Source organism: Anoplolepis gracilipes, chromosome 7, assembly GCF_047496725.1.
Source record: "Anoplolepis gracilipes chromosome 7, ASM4749672v1, whole genome shotgun sequence".
Lineage (NCBI taxonomy): Eukaryota > Metazoa > Arthropoda > Insecta > Hymenoptera > Formicidae > Anoplolepis > Anoplolepis gracilipes.
Window position 1 is genome coordinate 14254077 of NC_132976.1, and position 22232 is coordinate 14276308.

Sequence of the window (22232 nt, forward strand, 5' to 3'; positions counted from 1 at the left end):
TCGTGTTTTAGGTGTAACAACAATGCTCAACTTTTTCACTACGTCGAATGGCTTCCGGGGAACGCTGCCCGTCGTTTCAAACCTGACTGCCATGAATGTATGGGACGGCGTATGCATGTGCTTCATCTACGCGAGTCTTCTCGAATTTGTTTGCGTGAATTATGTCGGTCGCAAGCGGCCGATGCACAACGTTGTCTATCGTCCAGGCGAAAACCCCGTCACTCAGGTATTTTGCAGATTGACATTTTGTCCGACGCGACGTATAAATCGTACTCGTGTATCGGATATCAACAATACAAATTTGTGCGTGAATGGAGCCGTACTGCCTTTTTCATACAATATCAGTTAACATAACATTATATATATATATAAGTATCTACATATACAGGTATATACATAAGCGTCTACGGAAAGCGGGTCATCGAGCTCTACGCGATCTACGTATTTTCGCGTGAAACACTCTACTTAACTCATCATTGTTCAAATGCTAGAAAAATATGTTGCATATGTAAATTGATAGATTTTTTCTACTCTTTCTAAGGTGTTATTAATTTAATTGTAAAATTTCATTTTGTAAGTTAAAAATTATGTTAAATTTTATTGCAATTTTTCGGAAAATGTCATCTTTAAAATCAAAATAGAAAATATTAAACTAAAATACAACTCATAAGAACATCTGCTGCAAATTTCAAGTTAGAAAAATAGTTTTCTAGTTATAAAATTTTTAAAAACATAATGTTGAGCGCGCGGCTGGTCGTCTAGCGCGCGACTGGTTGATTAGCGATAGTCTATTTGTAATAGTTGGTTATTATGTTTGGAGATATAAACGTATACCAATTCTGGATGTTTTGATACGATTTTATAAAAACCATATTTATTACAATTTTAATTTATTTAATTTTGTTTAAAGAGATTTTTTTATTATGTGTTACATGAATTACTCATTTTCAATATTCTTTTTTATTTTTAATTTTTTATAAAACTAAAACTAAAAAATTAAAATATAAGTTTTAATTCATTTTCTTTAAATCGCTTATGTTTTGCTTGAATAGATCTTTCCTTTATTGGTGAAAATATTTTTGAATTTTCAGAAACAAAGAAAATATTTTTAATTCTAGTAATTGTTTTTTTTCTAATATTTTTACAGAATAATATGACTATATGATACAGTTTCCGCAACTTCATATCACTTTTCCCATTTTTGTTGTCTCATAATGACATTAATAAAATGATTTTTGAAAAATATGAATTTTCAAAAAAGCTTTAATTAAGCACTAGATAACTAGTATTTAACTAATATACTCACTAAATTTCTTTGCTTTGTTCATATCAGATAATCCTACTCGGAGCTGGAGTGATCACCGCAAACAAACTTTGTTTTAGAAGTACCTCTCGGAGATTGCTCATTACTTGGATACTATGGAACATTCTTCCACAAAAAAATTCTGAAATATAGTTTTAATGTTGTTTGATACCGTATAGAAGTTTTAGAATAAGTGACACAATAGTTTCAACAGAAAAATTCCCAAAAAGAAAACTTTTTTCCGACCTGCAATTGCGGGTGCCCCCTTAAACAAAATTAAATAATTTAAAACTGTACTAAACATGTTTTTTTTTTTTAATTGTATCAATATTGTATCAATATCCAGAATTGATATATGTTTATAACTCTGAGTATAATAACCAATTGTTACAAACAGTCGCTAATCAACCAATTGGGTGCTAGATGGCCGACTGCCTGCTTAACATTAAATTTTCGATAAATTTTTTATTATTATAGAAAACTATACATTTCTTCAACTTGAAATTTGCACGAGATGTTCTTTTATAAAGTTACATTATTTAATAATTTTTATGTAATAATAATTATAGTTTAATAATTTTTATTTTGATTTTAAAATGACATTTTCCGGAAAATTGCAATAAAATTTAATTTAATTTTTGACTTACAATATCTTTGACATCAAACAAATAATACTATTAGAAAGTGAATCAGAAAAAATCTATCGATATATTTACATATGCAACATATTTTTCTAGCTTTACGTATTTGAACAATGAGAAGTTAAATAGAGAGTGTTTTATACGAAAATGCTCCACGGAGCTCGGTGACCCACTTTCCGTGAATGTTTTCATTGTATGTATATATGTATATACACAAAGTGTCTTGAAATTCGTGAAACAAAATACTATACCAAGAAAATTTTCAAAAAATTAAATAATAATAAGTATTTATTAATTTTTTCTTCATGTAGTAAATTTTGAGATATAAAAATTTAAAGTTCTAGTTAATCATTAATAATACACATACTTCAAGATAACCGCTTATTTGTTAATCGTATACATATCATTAATATTAACGCACATCAGAAGATTCATTTCAGGTAAACAAGTGAATGTTTAAACGCAATATGTATGTGCGATTGACCAGAATTATAAACTTATGTATTAAAAACTATTGCTTGGAATAAAAAAATCGTAAATATTTGTATTTGTATTGTAATTTTTCGAAGTTTTGCTGTTGTAATGTTTTGATTCGCGAATTTCAATAAATACTCTCTGTGGACACATATATATATATGTATATATATACATTTATATGTATACATATATGTATATATGGTAAATATGCATAAATACTACCCCAAAGAAAACTCAAGTTTTTTTATTGCAATTAACAAAACTAGTGCAAAGATAGTATGTACAAGTGTTTTTACGAAGGCGCAAGTCTTTCTGAAGAAGTTATGACAATGGAGAATACTAATATTCAATTTCGAGATATGCGAATTTCAAGTACTAATAAATTTGATTTTTATTCGCATAGAATAATATAAATATGAACGAGGGAATATTTTCATAACATACATATATACACACACACGGGGGAGATGCTAGGGGGACCTTGGCCCTCCCCCTGCTGCATCCCCCCCGTCCACCTCGCTTCACGTAAAAAGTTGCAAACCCATATAAACCTTGCTTTGTCTTGAAACGTACATTCGAAGCAAGGTGGACGGGATGGGTGCGAGAGGGGGGCTGAAAGCCCCCCTTGCACTCCCCCCCGTGTGTGTGTGTGTGTGTGTGTATATTATGAAACTAACTAATATACATGTTTTTATTTCCTTTCTATCAACTTTTTTTGAAGATCTTATGAATGATGATGAATTTATTTATGTAATTTTTTCATTTAAAACATAAAAAGACTTGTGCCTTTGTAAAAACACTTGTACGTACTATCTTTGCACTAGTTTTGTTGATTACAATAAAAAAATTTGAGTTTTCTTTGGGGTAGTACTTATGCATATTTACCGTAAATATTTATATATATGTGTACATTTAGGTTCATATTTATACAAATAAAAATTAAAAACATAAAAATTGTAGCACAGATTATTTTATTTTAATCAATGATGATTGCTCTTTCAAACCGATTTCAAATATTAATCTTTTTAGATAGAAGTATTTGGAAATTTAAAGATAAAAAATTGTTAGTTTTTTTTATATAAGAACGTATGTTTTTTTATAGTAGAATTGTAGTCCTTATTTTCCTGAATGTAATTATTATAGATTGTTATATGTTTAATAATATTAAAAAAAATTAATTATTATCATTTTTTTATTACTATATTAGCTTTATTTACGGAAAAGGTTAAATGGAATGAGAGTATTTGCATCACGACATTTTCATAATCAATGCATTAATAATTGTATTACGCCGTATAATGTTTAGTATTATTTTAGTATTTGGTGATAATACATGCATAGTTTTTTCATATCAGCAATTGTCGGAGCTTCCCGGTAAAAAATTTTTATATATAATTAGACAAAAATGGTCACATCTAATTATACAAATTTATATACGAAATTTGTTCATTTTATATATAATTACACATAAAATGATGCAGGCATTGTGTATAAATATGTATAAGCTTACATATACATATTTCTAATTGCAGCTATCAATCCATTTATATATAAATATACGTAACGTTTTATACGATGTCATCTATAATTATACATATTTTTATACAATTGTGTAGAATACTGTATAATTATATTCAATTCTGCATAACTATACATAAGAAATTTTTTATCGGGTTCTTTGTACATTTTGTTCTTCAAAAAATGAAAAAAATCAAGAAGCATCAGATTATAGTTGAGTGCCGAAAAAATAACCACTTCAGCTTACTTAATAATTTGAAAAATAAGGACAAAATAAGATAAACCTTAAGAAAAAGGGACCCACCTCCTATAACTTTTACCTTAACACATGTTATCAAGTTTCTTGACCCTGAATAATTTTCAAGAAGTTTTAGCCATTAGAAATTATTTATTAGAAAGTTATGAACAAAAGAATTTTTATGAATTATATACAATTCTTGGTACCATATACATTTCAGGAAACGCATTTTTAACGCATCTATTTATTCAAATGTTATACATTGAATGCGTGAACGGGGAAGGAGCCTCTTCACATTTAAATACATAGATCTATTAAAAGTACGATTCATTAAATATACATAATGTGAGAAAATTATGTCCTATTTATGGAGCTTTTTTGATAATAATTTTTTAATAAACAATAACCGACGGCTAAAACCTTTTAGAAATTACTCAGGGCCTTGACCTTGATAACATATGTCAAGATCAAGGTCATAGGAGATGGATCCCTTTTTTTTAAGATTCACCGAGAATAATTTCTTCCTCTCATCATTTTCTTGCAAATCATTCGAATTTGATCATAACAAATATATAATATTTTATGCTCAGAAAAATATATATATATACTACAGTCCTGCTATTTTTTAAATAAATATTTTTATTTAAAAAATCAAAAAGTTACCTTTAACTTATTGAAATATCTCCACATAAAAAGATTTCGTTTGATCTATTTTATATTAAAACACTTTAAAACTATACAACTTTAATTTACCAATCTACATTTTTTTCTACAATTAATAACATCACCATAAAAGGTACGGCCAAATAAAGTAGACAAATCTGCCCCCGCACGTATCAAGTCCAAATTGGTGTCATAAGTTGACACCAATGTAATATAAAATTATGTTAAACGTTTACCTCAGAATAGCATTTTTGTGGGAGTTATAGAGGGGGGAAAAATCAAAAAAATAATTTTTCTTGAAAACGACTAAACCAATTTTCATGAAAATAATATATGTTGTGGAGATCAATGAAACAATTGTTCAAAAAAATTAAAAAGTTTTTCTGACAAAATAATATTGGTAAAAAAAATTTTTGAATCCTTTTTAAATTTTTTTAGGGGAATATTTTTGAGTGACACCTACTATATTTTTACAAAAACATTTTTGAATTATCTATTTTTACATATATTTTTGCCAAATAGATCAGAGTGGTGCAACATGGTTAAAAAAAAATAAAATTCATGAACGCAACGCTGCACTGTACCGTGTCACATAGCACTGCGCAGACGGTTCCAGCGATGTCGAGTGAATTGAGTTTCCTCTGCCGGTGATTTGATCACTCTGCTACTGAATTCTATTGTTTCTTTCTGCGTCTCTCCTTTATTAAAAAAAGAATATACATCTATGCTTGACGCATTAGAAATCGGACATTTTTCTTTCTCATGCGATTTACTGTTTTACTATCTCTTTTGCTGTTAAATATTAATTTTTTTTATTTTAACAAAATTTTGATAATAATTTTGAACGTAAGACTCATTAGGTGTGTATTTCTTCATTTCAGTTACTAATTTATTGCAGTTACTAATAATGTTATACTATACTTGAAGAAAAAGGGCCATTCTTCAGAACATTTCTGGAAGTGAATCATGTCGTGATTCCGATTTTAGCAAATGATGATACAATAAATTTGGAATTTGTTCTTTCTAGGTAAAACATATTTTTGCAAGAAATATCGTTTATAATAAGAATTCGTAACTTCAATGTAACATTTACAAATTATTTTCAGAAAAACAGATATTATCTTTAACCAACGACAGATTCTGATAATAAACGACCCAAAATTAAAAGTGATCTTTCTTCTTTTGAATTGACTTTTAATGATCCAACATTGGATCATTAAAAGTTTAATTCAAATTGAAGAAAACTATTTCTGAAATCGAATATATTGAAATTCCCATGCAGAAAACTGGTTCAGGTATATGTTTTCTATAAAGAGAAAGTCGACATTTACTAAATATGTCATTGACAATTATAGTTTATTGAAATAAACAAGCAAAAGCATTTGCTTTGTCTTTATTACGTATCAATTTTTTTATTTTTTATTTTTCTTAGAAATATCCCATACAGCACAGAAAGCCCAAAAGACATCTTAAAGATATCTAAAAGACAATCAAATGTCTTTAAGTTATCTTTAAATAATCTTTTAGAGACATGTGCGTCTGGGATGTTACAACTAGCACATTTTAAGTGTGTGGTTAACGTAGACATTCTTGAATAATAAAAAAATAATTTACAGAAATAAATGATTCAATAAGTTCGATAATTTAAGAGAACGTTATAAAAAAATCTTGTATAAATATGAGATTTATAATAAGGAATGAAGAAGTACACAACTAATGAGTCCTACGTTCAAAATTGTTTTTTTAAAGTTTTGTTAGAATAAAAAGAAATTAATATTTAACAGCAAAATAGTTAGTAAAACGGTCAGTAAATCGCATGAGAAAGAGACGTGTCCGATTTTTAATGCGTTGAGTATAGATGTATATTTTCTTTTAATAAAGGAGAGACGCAGAAAGAAACAACAGAATTCAGCAGCAGGGTGATCAAATCGTTGGCAGAGAGAGCTCAATTTACTCGGCATCGCTGGAGCCGTCTACGCAGCGCTGTGCGGCACGGTACAGTGCGGCGTTGCGTTCATGAATTTTAATTTTTTTAACCATGTTGCACCACTCTGATCTATTTGGCAAAAATATATGTAAAAATAGATAATTCAAAAATGTTTTTGTAAAAATATAGTAGGTGTCACTCAAAAATATTCCCTTAAAAAAATTTAAAAAGATTCAAAAATTTTTTTTACCAATATTTTTTGTCAGAAAAACTTTTTAATTTTTTAAACAATTGTTCCATTAATCTCTACAACATATATTTTTTTCATGAAAATTGGTTCAGTCGTTTTCAAGAAAAATTTCTTTTTTTATTTTTCCCCCCCTCCATAGCTTCCACAAAAATGTTATTTTGAAGTAAACGTTTGACATAATTTTATATTACATTGGTGTTAACTTATGACATCAATTTGGACCTGATACATGCGGGGGCAGATTTGCCTACCTTATCCATAACTTTTTGGTAGTAACAATTTATAATACCTTATTTTGTATATACATATATATATGTATTATACATATATACAGGGTGTCCCATAATTCGCGAACCACCCGTCAGGTAGAGTAGATTCACGAGCGTTGGCTCGTTAGTTATGAGACACCCTGTATATATACAGGGTGTCCGATAATAATCGCCTCACCGCTCATATACAGGTAGAGCAGATCAAACTGAGTAGGAAAGTCCTCTACCATTTTTTGATTTTCGAAATAATTATCGAGAAATTAATTAAAAAAGATCGGCGAATCCGCGCGAGTAAAGCGCGCGCGGCGAGAAGACCGTCCCATCGCTACGCGGTTACTAGGCGCCGCTACTCATACGCATCCATGTCCAGTCGTAGACCGCTCCTCCTATCATTCAATGAGCGCCTAGTAACCGCGTAGCAGTAAGATGGGCCTTCTCGCCGCGCGCTTGTACTCGTCTTATATCATTTTGCGATTTTCGTAATAATAATTAAAATATTAATTAAAAACTCTTAACAAACAATATTATACATATCTACAAGATGTCCGGTAATAATCGCCTCTAGGGCAAATAGAGCAGGTCAAACTAAACATAAAAGTCCTGTATCATTTTGCAATTAGCGCAATAATTATTGAACTATTAATTAAAAACGCTCAGTATACCATGAGCGTTTTTAATTAATAGTTCAATAATTATTGCGCTAATTGCAAAATGATACAGGACTTTTATGTTTAGTTTGACCTGCTCTATTTGCCCTAGAGGCGATTATTACCGGACATCTTGTAGATATGTATAATATTGTTTGTTAAGCGTTTTTAATTAATATTTTAATAATTATTGCGAAAATCGCAAAATGATATAAGACTTTTTTGCTCAGTTTACTGTGCCCTACCTGCTCACGAGCGTTGTTAAAGGTGTTCCGGGACACCCGGTATATATATACAGGGTGTCCTCGAATTAGCGGATCAACTCTTGTGGGTAGATAGAGCGTGTTAAACTGAAAAGAAAAGTCTTATATCATTTTGCTAAATTTGCAATAATTAATGAGATATAAATTAATAAAGATCGGCCAATTTGTGCCAGTATACGCGCGCGGCGCGAAGAAACCTTCCAGTTGTTACTTGATACTAGGCGCGAGGCAAAACATAACCGCAGCGCGCACTGTACGTGTCTCTTTCAGTACGCCCTTTGTACGTCCTTTGTACGTCTTTGTAGAGCGCTCCGCCTACTGTCTCGCCGCGCGCCTAATATCAAGTAACAAGTAGTAGGCTTCTTCGCGCCGCGCGCTTATCCTGGCACGTATTGGCCGATCTTTATTAATTTATATCTCATTAATTATTGCGAATTTAGCAAAATGATATGACTTTTGTTTTTAGTTTAACACGCTCTATCTACCCACGAGAGTTGATCCGCCAATTCGGGGACACCCTGTATATATATATATATATATATATATATATATATATATATATATATATAATAAATAAATCATTTTTTTAATAATTAATTTAATATTTGGAGAATGAGTTTGAAGAAACCGTTTAATTAAAATTAAACAATTTGTACTGAAATTTTCATGCTTTTAATTTCACGATTAATTGCCTAACATAAATACGACTGTGGTATGGATATAGTTTGTAAATATAAAATATTGTATATCAAAATGTTTTAAATCAGTTCTGATAATTTCATGCATGACAAGTAATTAGATAATACGGAGAAATTTTGTGGAGAAATTATTAATTATCCTACTAATTTATATGGATAATAGGATTATTAATTGTCATTGTTGAGACCACAAACACAGATTTCCCGCGTTCGCACAAATGAACAAATTTAAAACAATATTCTACACTCTAAGTGATCTCTCTAAGTTACGATCTTGTCATACAATGATAAATATCGTATTGATAGTATCTTGTGTAGTATACTAATAAGATCTCCGACACACTTTTTTAATAGAAGCACATTGAAACTTTGTTCTATGAAGTCTTACATCAAGTTTAACTTACTTAAAAAAAATCACTTCGCGAACATGTTTTTAATTTCATCAAATAAGAACATTTCGTAAGAAGATTGACAAGAAAACGAGTTTTATATATCAAATGGAACAAGCATAAACATGGTAATCAGGTAAACATACGTGTATATAAAAAATTAGAAATCTCATTTATCATATGACTGGTCTCATATTGACTTGCAATCAAAAATTCTGGTAATGTGGACGCGATGAAAAACTATGGAGATTCCAAAATGTTATTTCTACAATCAAAATGCAATGACGATCGTATTAACCCTATTGCTGCGGTTAAACCGGACGCAGAGCTGAATCAACAGCTCTATTGTGAAACGCATCTAATTAATATCAGCATTATCGTTTTTCTGTTGTTTTATACTCTCTATGTAATTTACCTCTATCTCAGATTTTCAATAATATATATTTTTTTTATAAATATAGACAGATACATAAAAATATATGATAATATTATTATCTTACAAAAAAATTTTTAAAAACAAATTCCAGATCCAGTAGCATTCAATATACATAATATAAAAAAGAGAACCACTATAGTGGCGCAATATGAAAAAGAAAAATATGAATAAAAATAGTTGTTTAAATTATAATGTTTTTTTTAATTCTGTTAAATTTTTTAGGAATGAATTTTTTATACAGAATGTTTAATACTTATTGGCATATTCCTCTTTTTTTTATCGCGTTTACATCTGCACATATGAACTTGTTGGTGTGACTTTGCACAAACACAGTATGATCTTTTCTAATATATGCATTTCTCGAGATTTCTATATTTTTCAATTCAAATTTTTTTTCTAGAGAGTGTGAGTGTTATTTTCTATCAAATTTCAGCTAATGTTATTCGTAAATCATAAAACTGAATAAGAATTGTGCACAAATTGTGCCGTATTTTTATCAGCAATAATTGATCAATTTTTGAAACCACCTGATGATTGATGTTCGATGTATGTTTAGCAATATTCATTATATAACACACCAATTTTGAAGTTATCACATGAAGGTATTAACGTTTAAAAAAAAAAAAAAAAAACGCAGGAAAAAGAAAACACCTCGTTCGTATCTTAAATAGACAGATAAGATAGGTCTGAAATAAAAGATGTTAAAGAATTATAGGTTTCCTAATTTTACGCTAAATACGAATTTGGTCAAAAAAATTGCTTACCACATCAGATTTTTAAGATAAATGGAGTCAAATAGTCCAAAATTAACGATTTTAACTATACAGGGTGTCCGGTAATTACTGCCCCACCTCTCTAGGACAGATAGAGCAAGTCAAACTGAACATAAAAGTCCTCTACCATTTTGCGATTTGCGCAATAATTATTAAAATATTAATTAAAAACGCTCAGTGTATGAGCACGCGTCGTATATAGCGCTCAGCATATGCTGAGCGTTTTTAATTAATATTTTAATAATTACACCCTGTATATAATATCGTTCGTTAAGCGTTTTTTAATTAATAGTTTAATAATTATTGCGCAAAGCACAAAATGGTAGAGGACTTTTATGTTCAGTTTGACCTGCTCTATCTGCCCTAGAGACGTGGGGCAGTAATTACCGGATACCCTGTATACAATACATGAAGTATTACAAAGGAAGCAATTTTTTTCTTATATTTTAACAGATACCTTCATATAGTCTTATCCTTGCTCTTCAAAATTGGTTTTTATTTGCCAATGTGTAATTTTTCTCACTAAGATGTACCACTTAGAAGTTATGAATTTTTGGAAGTATACTTAGGTATAAGAATACACAAGCCACAAAAGTGAAGGTATTAAAAATTGTTTTATTAGAATTAAGGGTGGTTTCTACATAATTTTATGCACTAAATACAAATTTGGCCGTAGAAATTGTCTATCATGTCAAGTTTTTGAAATAAATAAGGTAAAAAAATGACGATTTTAGTTATATTTATGAAAGAATTACAGAAAAAGCAAATTTTTTGCTTATATTTTAACTGATAGCCTCATATAGTATTATTCTTTCTCTTCATTTTTACGGCCAGATTCGTATTCAGCGCCCAAAAGTACATAAAAAACCACCTACATAAAACATACATTTTAATACTCTTTACTTCGCTGATCTATATAATCTAACATACAGCAAATTTGAGTATTATTGCCATAAAAGCGCGGTTTTTCTTCGACAGTATTTATTATTTTTGAAAAAGTTGCGATATGCATGCTTCTATCATTTGATTCCACTTTTTTTGTTTCTATCAATTCTTAAATTTTTCTTATTTTTCACTTCCAATTATTCTCACTTTCACGTTCAATTTTTTTATTTTAATAGTTTTACTCACAATTTCTCTTTTATGTCATTAGCTTTATTAATTTCTCGTTTGTTTTTATGATTTTTTTTATATTTAAATATTGTAACAGAATATATTTTCTTTATGTAGGTGTCTAAAATATTTATATCTCATAATTAAATTATACGCGCTTCTTATATTAAAACAAATTATTTTATGAAAATTTAAAATAAACTTCGCACAACAATTAGAGGAACACCTAAATTTTCTTGTAAAATAGGCAAAATTCAATCAACTGTAACTTCGTTAAAAATGAACGAAATTCAAATTTAAAAAAAGCGTTTTAAATGCTGAAATCTCTACTTTTGAAAGCTTACTGTTATTTTTATGTTTTTGTGAGTTTGACAATTTTTACATGCACAAAACTACGAGCTGGACCAAATGCGAATTTTTTTTCTTACTTTGTCGGCCTGTCACGTCTCTAAAAAAATTCTGCGACACTCTAACCTTTCTACCATGAAAACTTGAAGTTTTCCCTACAAAATCGTTTTTAAAAATTTGTCTACGATTGTTTCTTACTGAGTTACCTTCGATTAAATGAAAAGTGAGCACCTTGACTTTGATTGGTCATAACTCTGTTAAAAATCATTATACCGCAATGAGCAAAAAGATTCTTAAAGCTGAAACTTTGATCTATTAAATAGAATAATAGTCAGATTTTTTAAATAAACATTTAAATATGCTATTAATGGATAAAAATAACGTAAACATTATCTATTCTTCCATATTTCCTTTTAACCCAGAAAATAATTGCATGAAGCAACAATAAAAATTCTTTACACTTTTTTATACTTTTAAGTATATTGAATTTAACAAAAAATCGCCGAATATCTATGAGAATTTTTCATGGTGGCCACTATGTTTTTATCGAGCAAAATGTGCAAGAACTTATAAAATTACTTAATTTCAGTTAGAAAATATAGAAAATAAAATCAATTAATGTCAAAAAATTGGTTTCTAGTACATCGATACTACATTGACTTTTACTAATTGTAAGTGTCAGCAAGAAAAAAATAAACATTTAAAAACTTTTTTCTCCACCGAAATTTAAAAATTTGTAAAAATTTGAAAATTATCAGCGAAAATGTAGAAGTCTACCGACCATCACACAAACGCATGTTGCACAGTAAGATGATTTTGTAGGGAAAACTTCAAGCTTTTACGGTAGAACTGTCACAGAATTTCTTTAAAAACGTGACAGGCTGACAAAGTGAGAAAAAAATTTCGCTTTTGAGCTCGTAGTTTTCTGCGTGTAAAAATTATCAAAGTTACAGAAACATGAAAATAACGGTAAGCTTTCAAAAGCAGAGATTTCAACATTTAAAATGTTTTTCTTAAATTTAAATTTCGTCCATTTTTAACGAAGTTGCAGTTGATTGAATTTTACCTATTGTTCAAAAAATATTAGGTGTTCCTCTAATTGTTGTGAGGAGTTTATGTTCAATTTATATGTACAAAACGTACTACATTTATTAAATAAATGGCAATACGATGTGAATTGATATATGACGTGATTAATATTTAAACACTATATTCGGTCAAGAAGACTTCAAATAAAAAAATAACAGTTCCATTGTTTAAGTATCTAACAACTTAAATATCACATTAGGAAACATTTCGTTATCGCTCAGAAAATTTAATAAAAATAAAAATCAACATATAATTAAATAATAATAATAAAAAGAATATTAATCGGACTGTTTCTTATTTTCTTTTGTCTTTTTTTCTCTCTGTCTCTTTCTCACTCACTCTCTCTCTCTCTCTCTCTCTCTCTCTCTCTCTCTCTCTCTCTCTCTCTTTTCTTTCTTTCTCTCTCCCTTTCTCTCTTTCTTTCTCTTTCTCTTTCTGTCTGTACGTTTCTGTTATAAACACAATTAGTAAGAATTTGGTTGGTGGAAATATTGGTGAGTAAGTCTCTTTGTTTGGTGTCTGTGATGTTGCAGCGGCTCCCAGCGGTACTCAGCAGGATAGGAATTATATTGGCCAGCCCTTTGGTAAGATTTCCTATTGCATTAGGACGCGGTCATTAGTTTGCGCGTTTTTCCCGTGAAATGCGAATTGCAAAATGTTTGCAATTCTGATTTATCAGGATTTTCTGAAAAAATACAAAATGTTGTAATTTAAAAGAGAAATGCATTATATTATGATGTGTATATCATTTCATGTAACAGTATCAAAGAAAGATTAATTTAGAAAAGAAAAATAGAAGAAATAAAGCAATGAACGTGCAAAATCATTATCGCGTCCTAAACATACAGACGCAACACATATACACACGATAAATATAGATTTGTTCTCGTTATCATTTCAGTTCTATCGTACCGGTATATTTTATATATTTCTGTTATTGTATTTCTGTATCTGACTGGCAATATGATGAAAACAACGAAACGACGTGTTTCATAACAAGAACTTTACAATATTAGAAATATTTATTTTGATATATAGAAAATTAGGTATTTGTTTTTTTCATATTTATGGGAAGGTTTACATAATGAGATTTCTACTTGTTTTTGTGTGGTAATTATGTGTGATTAAGAGAGGAGCACAGTTAGTTAACACACATTTTCCAATGAAAGGAGTGTATGTAATAAAAAGTGGCACCGGTTCAGACACGCTGTAACAATCACCCATCTATGCAGCGGCTGTCGTACTCTGCGTACTTTCAACATCTTTCAGTCCGAAAAATGATTGTTAATTAACATTCTTGCTGACTTGAAAAATATGGGAGCGTCCCGTTTGACCACGTCACGATTGGCTACAGCCACTTATATCGACCGATGCCTAAGGTCATCAGCAACGATTAACCAATCAGAGAGCCTCATTTTAAACTGGCCAATTGGCGACGTGGTCAATAGACTCCCATCCAAAAATATTCTCGAGACACGAGTTGCTGAATCAGGAATCGAACTCGAAACTTTTTGCTTTTCGGGCAACTACTCTTACTATCTAAGCTACCCAATATTAGATCTCTTGCCTAATGCCATTTTACACAGTAATAAATAGAATTTCAGAAAAAGTGAATAGTCCGGCGTCTAACAGTAAGGCCGGTGAATCTTGCAAAGTTAGTTAATCGCGACTATGCAGCAGTCACACTGCCAGTTCGGAGAAATCTGTAGCTGGATGCTAAGTTAGGGCTACATCTCACAAGATCCTATAAGAAAATAATTATAAAACCAGTACACACACACGCACACACACACACACTCACACATAATAATATAAAAGGAAATTATACATGCACTTACACAAAAACAGTTATTAAAAACAATACAGAGATTACATTTACACACATGAATACAACAAAAACATTACAATAATGTTCGACAAACAGACAGTTATTAATAATACGAAGGAAATGCTCAATGATAATTCTAAATATATACATATATATACATATATATATATAAATAAAGTTTAAATAACCGATAATAATTACTAAATAGCAATCTTAGACTGGTATATACTGGTACTGACTTGAACTTGACAGTTTATATATGTTGAACAAAGCTTCAAACAATTAAAAACTTGAATTTTAGAACATTGCAAATCACAGTTTTAGAATTGTACTCTAGATCAGTAATTATCCATCACAAAATAGACGAAAAATATGAATTTAATTAGAATACATATAAATTTTAGAGAAAGAACCACGTTACACAAAAAAATTGATTTCAAAAATGATTTTTGTTATAAAAAAACAAAAGTTCAAACTTAATTTATAAAGAAACAAAAAATTTCTTAATTCTTGCTATTTTTCTACTATACTTTATAATATTTTACTTAATCTTTTGACGTTGTGTTTTGAATTTGCGTTTTATTATTGCTCAACAATCGCAATGTTGTAAAATTTAATATTATAGACGGTAAGATCTTCACTTACAACTTATTAACGTGTTTGCTTTTTATATAATTTGCTTTAATTTTCTGCATTTATTCTTACAAATTTTTAGATTTTTATCATACTTTTATCATCTTCAAACAATTAAAAACTTGAATTTTAGAACATTGCAAATCACAGTTTTAGAATTGTATTCTAGATCAGTAATTATCCATCATAAAATAGACGAAAAATATGAATTTAATTAGAATACATATAAATTTTAAAGAAAGAACCACGTTACACAAAAGATTGATTTCAAAAATGATTTTTGTTATAAAAAAACAAAAGTTCAAACTTAATTTATAAAGAAACAAAAAATTTCTCTATCACATATAATTATAAGTACAATTGACTATCACCTGTTACTGCAAATTTTTGGAAAAATATTGTAATGGATTATTTGAACTCTAATTTCTTGATTTTTCAAAAGATGTTTCTCTACTACGTCAATTTTCTGTTTGACTTTGTCTTTTTATATTACTAAAGAGGGTTCACAAACATTATTATTGAAATGTTAACCATATGGTATTTTATATATAAAATTTTAAAATTTATAAGATAATTATTTAAATAATTTCAAATACGTCACACATTCACACGTCAAAAATAATGTCATTCATATCAGACATTTGAATAATTTTCAATTATACGTAACAACATATTTATGTCATATAATCTCAAAAATTTAATTAATCTATTAAAATTACTTTCAAAACATAAAAAAAACAAAAATTCTAATTTGTGCAAATAAGTTAGCTGCCAGATATTATATACAGGGTAGAGCATTTATATTGAGACACCTAAATATCTAAAAAATAAAGCAAGATAAAAAGAAATGTTTTAGACAAAAGTTGTTCGGTTCTAAGGGGGTCATAAGATGGTGTCAGTAGTTTGACCTTGAAGAGTCACTTTAAGGTCACGTGAAGGTCATTTTGAATTTCTTAAATGGAACACCCTATATATTTTTGCATATTCTTGTAGCTTATCTTGAGAGCTTTCCAAAACACTATAATTAAATGTTTTTCCATTGCGTACTTTTCGAGTTATAAGGCTTCAAAGTTATAATATTTTGATATAAAATACAAGATATCTCGTAAAATATTTATTTTTCGATTATCTTACCGTAATATTTTTATCGACAGACTAATGAGACGAATCAATTGGTGTAAAGAAAACACATAGTTATCTTTAAGAAAAAATCTGAATTTACAATTAGCAGTTACACATTTTTACTTTAACATAATTATGTGTTTTAATTATGCCAATTAATTTGTCTCATTATTCTGAATAATGAATAAAAGTATTAGGGTAAGATAAGCGAAAAATAAATATTTTACGAGATATCTTGTATTTTTTGTCAAAATATTGCAACTTTGAAGCCTTATAACTCGAAAAATATTTAATGTAAAAACATATTATAGTGTTTCGGAAAGCTCTTGAGATAAGCTACAAGAATATATAATAATATATAGAGTGTTCCATTGAAAAATTAAACATGACGTTCATGTGACCTTCAAATAACTCTTCAAGATCAAACCTATGGTTCCCTCTTATGTCCCCTTCGAAACCATACAATCTTTGTCTGAAACATTTTTGTCTTAAATTTATGGATTTTGAGATATTACAGTACATAGATTAAAATGGCCCACCCTGTATATGAACAAAATACAAATAACAGTTATATTAAATTTATATATTTGTTTAAAATTTATAATAATATTTTACCTGCAATGCTTTCTTCAATACTTGTGATAATTGTTTCCTTACAAACCACTTTGTTTCCTAACAGCAACATCGACTGCAAACAATAAATCATTATTAAGTATGTCCGCATAATAAAATACTGTGTTATAAAATCGTGTATTAATCTAGCTCTACATAAATTCAAAAAATAATTGGGAAAAAGATAGGCATCAAGAACTGAATGACAATTGTTATGTATGGGGAAAAGAAGGATAATAAAAATAAGTAATTAAAGTTGAAAATAAAATAATAAGAATTAAAAATTACAATTAATAAAAATAGAAAGTATATTCGTGTTCCATAGATATAGGCTAACAATATTGAAATTAAAAAACATATATATATAAAATGATACGAATAATAAAAATTAAAAATAAAAGTATGTGTAGAAGTGACTGTAAGGACTGTGACGCATCCTACGTCGGACAAACTAGTAGGAAATTAAATACTAGAGTGAACGAACACAAGAAATATATAAATAAAATACAGCGAACAAGTCAGTTATCACAGAACACAGATTAAATGAAAATCATGAGTTTAAATGGGATGAAGTCAGAATATTAGGTAGGGAAGCATACTATAACAAAAGATTAATTTCTGAAATGTTACATATTAAACGACAAAAAACCGGCCTAAATTTATAAAAAGACACGGAATATTCACCAAATATATATAATGAAGTAATAAACAAGCTTCCGATGATTTGAGTGTCATGCATGGAAACAAATACATTGAAACAGTTATTTCAGTCACTTGTGATCTTGCCTTAGTGGACAGCAGTTAATGTTAAAAAAGTTTTTTCGAGGAGCTCTGTTAGCGGCATACATTGGTGTAAGGATGTCCCACAAAGCATTGTAAGTTATTGCATTCGGTGAATTGACCGCCTTATACATATACACTGACTACAGAAGCATTAATCGCAATAATCTACTTTACATACGAGTTTAAACAAAATTAAAAAATCTTTTTATACATATCAAACTATGACTTATTAAACTATTATAATCTATTTTTATATCAAGACTTCTACACATACTTTAATTTTCCACATGACAATTTACTGATTTGACATCACTTTTTACTCATACCATAATGATTTAAGTTTAACCTTCACAACAAGAAAAGATTTTTTAATTTCAAATTACAATTTATCAATTCTTTTGATTTTACAATGTTTGAGTTTTTTTTCGTAATTTTTAATTCTTTGACATTGAGATTTTAACTCGTATGTGGAATGCCTTGATTGAAGCTTACATTGCTCACGTGACTTTTACAGACAATCACTTGATCCAATCTCAGCTTCGAACCTCTTAACTCGTAAGTTACATTTGGTCCATTTTTGCTCTAAAGGAAACATGAATTCATCATTGTTTGTAATAAAATATTGTCGCTCACTAATGCTCTCCGAAAGATTCCAAGATTGATTATACATCGAGAATTCAATGTTAAGATTCGACCTCAACTTTATAATGATATTGCGAAGATTTTCAGAGATTCACATCTTTTATTTATATTCATATCAAATTTGCGCTGAGGACGACTCAAAAAAGGAGTCGAAACGTCCGCACATACATAGTGTTGAACATATATTTGTAACCACGTCACATATTTTAATGTTTAAGTTATAATTGTTTTTAATTTTTATTATTCGTATCATTTTATATATATTGTATATATATATGTTTTTTAATTTCAATATTGTTAGCCTATATCTATGGAACACGAATATACTTTCTATTTTTATTAATTTTAATTTTTAATTCTTATTATTTTATTTTCAACTTTAATTACTTATTTTTATTATCCTTCTTTTTCCATACATAACAATTGTCAGCTCTTGATGCCTACTGTGTTATAATACAAAGCTTCATAATTTTTACTTTATCTATTGTGGCTCTTCCATTGGTGGAGATTTTCTCTTCATTTTTGGATACAATAAACTACTTCACTAACAAGTCTCTTGACCACCTCATAGGGCCCTTCCCAAGAACATTGTAATTTCGGAACTTTTCTTTTAACACGCTGTGGATTATAAAATCAAAATTTGTAAAGAAACTGAAAAAGTTATAAGATTTTATACAAAAGAAAATAATATTGCTTCAAACAAATATAACATTAACTATATTACAGGTACTGTGTTGTCCTATTTACATGTGGACAATATATTTATTGAATTAATAACACACTCGAATGATCAATCAATGTTAAATTGTCATAGAATACAATTAGTAAAAAGTATAATTTTAAAATATGTATAAATAATAATATGTTAAAACACGATTTTTTTTATATTGCAAAAAATATAACACATTCATCTGATTTAAGTTGTAGACATTTTTATAATAATTTTATTTAAAGGACAATAATTTTTATACATACGTTATTATTTTTTATATATGTTATTATATTTATTACATATTATTTGTATGTTGCTCATTTTAATGTTATTATATATTATTTGTATATTGTTAATTTTAATGTTATTATATATTATTTGTATGTTAATTTTAATATAGATATGTTAATATAGGTGTTAATTTCATGTTCAATATGTCCAACAGTTTTATTTAAAGCTAAATAAATAATTTATAAAACATATATATTATTTCTCATTTTTATCAACTATTATCTCAAATTAGCTAAAAAATATAATTGAATACCAAAAGATGACAGCACTAACGTCGCCAATCAAGATGGCAATCCCTCCCCACAAGAGCTTCACTCCCCTTACCATTTTGCTCCGTCCTTCAAGTCCGTGGTTTTTATCTTTTCTCAAAAAACAGAGAAAGCACAAAAAGACGTTTTTATCATATAAAAAATAAAAACCTTTTATATATATTATGTAAGCAGAATTTATTGTACTACCCATATTATACACGCGCACGCACGTACACACAAAGAGTTAGAAAAAACACAAACTTTATATAGAACAATTAGAAATATTCTACATGAGTTTGTAACTTTCTGCAAAAAGTATAGTTTTTAAGACTAAATAAAAAGTAATCTTTGTCTTACGTGGAAAGTTAAAAAAATCTATATAAAATTGTGTAATTATAGATTTCATTTTCCACCGAAAACATCGGGTAATGTAAGGTGAACTTTGCATGGAAAATTACAGTATACATATAACTACTCTTTGCAAATTAATTTTTTTATTAAGACAACTATGTGTTTTCTTTACACAAATTGATTCTGTTATTATTATTATTAGTTATTGTTATATTGTTTAGAATCTCTTCAGCACGAATCTTTTTGTTAATAACTTTATAACCCTATATATGATGACCCCTAGATCTGTAGTACCCAGAAGATTTTTCATTTCATTAATTTATAATTTCGGAAATTGTTGAAATCTTCTAATCGCGACTCTTTAAAAAAAGTCTGTACAGAGAAAGATTTTTAACATTGTTATGGAATCATATGCTATATTATTGTATTAAAAGTGGCATAAGGCGTGAGATCTGAATAACTCAGTGGTAAGAGCAGTTGCCCGGAAAGCGAAAGACTTGAATTCGATTCCTGATTGAATCACTCGCACTTTATATATTTTTTTAGTTCGCTAACATTAATTTTTTTCAGGATTATTAGTTGGATTGGAAGATGTATAAGTGTCTTACACGGATAAACCTCAGTATGTCTGCTGCTGCAGATAAATAATTGATATATATAATAATAAGTGTATTTAGGCTTATTTCACCTCCCCCCACTACTCACACCGCTGTTTATTATTTGGAGTAATACGTGAGATGCGAAATGATTGAATTCGGGAATCAAGCCCAAGTCTTTCACTTTCCGGGCATTATAAATACATATATATATACAGGGTGTCCCAGACCTACCAAATCACCTGTTAATGATGGATTCCTGAGGTCATTTGGAGACGAAAATCCTAATACCAAAATGTCGAGGCTACAATAGTTTTCAAATGGTAAGAGTTTAAAGTTGACCAATTAGCATGACAAAACTTCGCGCGCTCAGGCACGTCGCATATTAAAACTGCCACCGCACTAAATTTAATTATCGACATTGAAATATTGATAAATTATGTATTTAATTTATTGTTAAATTATTGTTGTGTAGTAATTTATTGTTATTAAAATAATTTTATAAATTTATCCCCTTCATGTGCGGTTAATAAATTTCATTAGAATATCTCCGCAATGACAGAAAATCTTCGTAATTCCGCGCACAACATCGAGATTGAATTTAATTGGGTGGTTACGAGGATTTTCTGTCATTGCAGAGATATTCTAATACCGAAATTTATTAACCGCACATGAAGGAGATAAATTTATAAAATTATTTTAATAACAATAAATTACTACATAACAATACTTAACAATAAATTAAATACATAATTTATCAATATTTCAATGTTGATAATTAAATTTAGTACGGTGGCACTTTTAATATGCGACGTGTCTGAGCGCGCGAAGTTTTGTCATGCTAATTGGTCAACTTTAAACTCTTACCATTTGAAAACTCTTGTAGCTTCGATATTTTGGTATTAGGATTTTCGTCTCCAAATGACCTCAGGAATCCATCATTAACAGGTGATTCGGTAGGTCTAGGACACCCTGTATATGTATATATATATATATATATATATATATATATATATATATATACAGCGTGGCCCACGTAAAGTGTTACAAGGCAATATCTCAGAAAATATTTGTCAGATCGAAAAATTGTTCATGACAAAGTTTCATGTATTCAAGGGGTCTTTCTAACTATATAAACACTAAGTTGCTCCCGCCCCTCTTTTAAGGGGAGCGGGGGATAACTATAATTTCAAATGATACCCTCTATAAATGGTTACATATTTGGATCCTGGACAGGAAAACACAAGCAACTTTTATCTGAAACATTTTTCTGAAAAATGCTTTTATTAAAAGTTATGAACGTTTAAACTTTAAAATAGAGGGTACTCAAATTAATGAATAAAATCATAAATTAAATGAAAGACTTCAT

At 28.8% G+C, this 22232-nt stretch overlaps 1 protein-coding gene across 16 annotated transcripts in view; it reads left to right on the forward strand.

The window, feature by feature from the left end:
- Nucleotides 1-15414, forward strand: part of LOC140668221 (glutamate-gated chloride channel-like) — a 185448-nt gene extending 170034 nt beyond the window's left edge. For 6 of the 16 annotated variants that reach the window (XM_072897031.1, XM_072897033.1, XM_072897034.1 and 3 more), the window contains one exon: nt 12-6919. In XM_072897031.1, the coding sequence (XP_072753132.1) occupies nt 12-349 (338 nt within the window). In that variant the 3' untranslated portion in view covers nt 350-6919. Of the gene's footprint in view, nt 1-11; nt 6965-13575 lie in introns of those variants that run through there. The other 10 variants (XM_072897035.1, XM_072897037.1, XM_072897041.1 and 7 more) reach the window with 7 other exon arrangements.
- Nucleotides 15415-22232: the final 6818 nt, after the last annotated feature.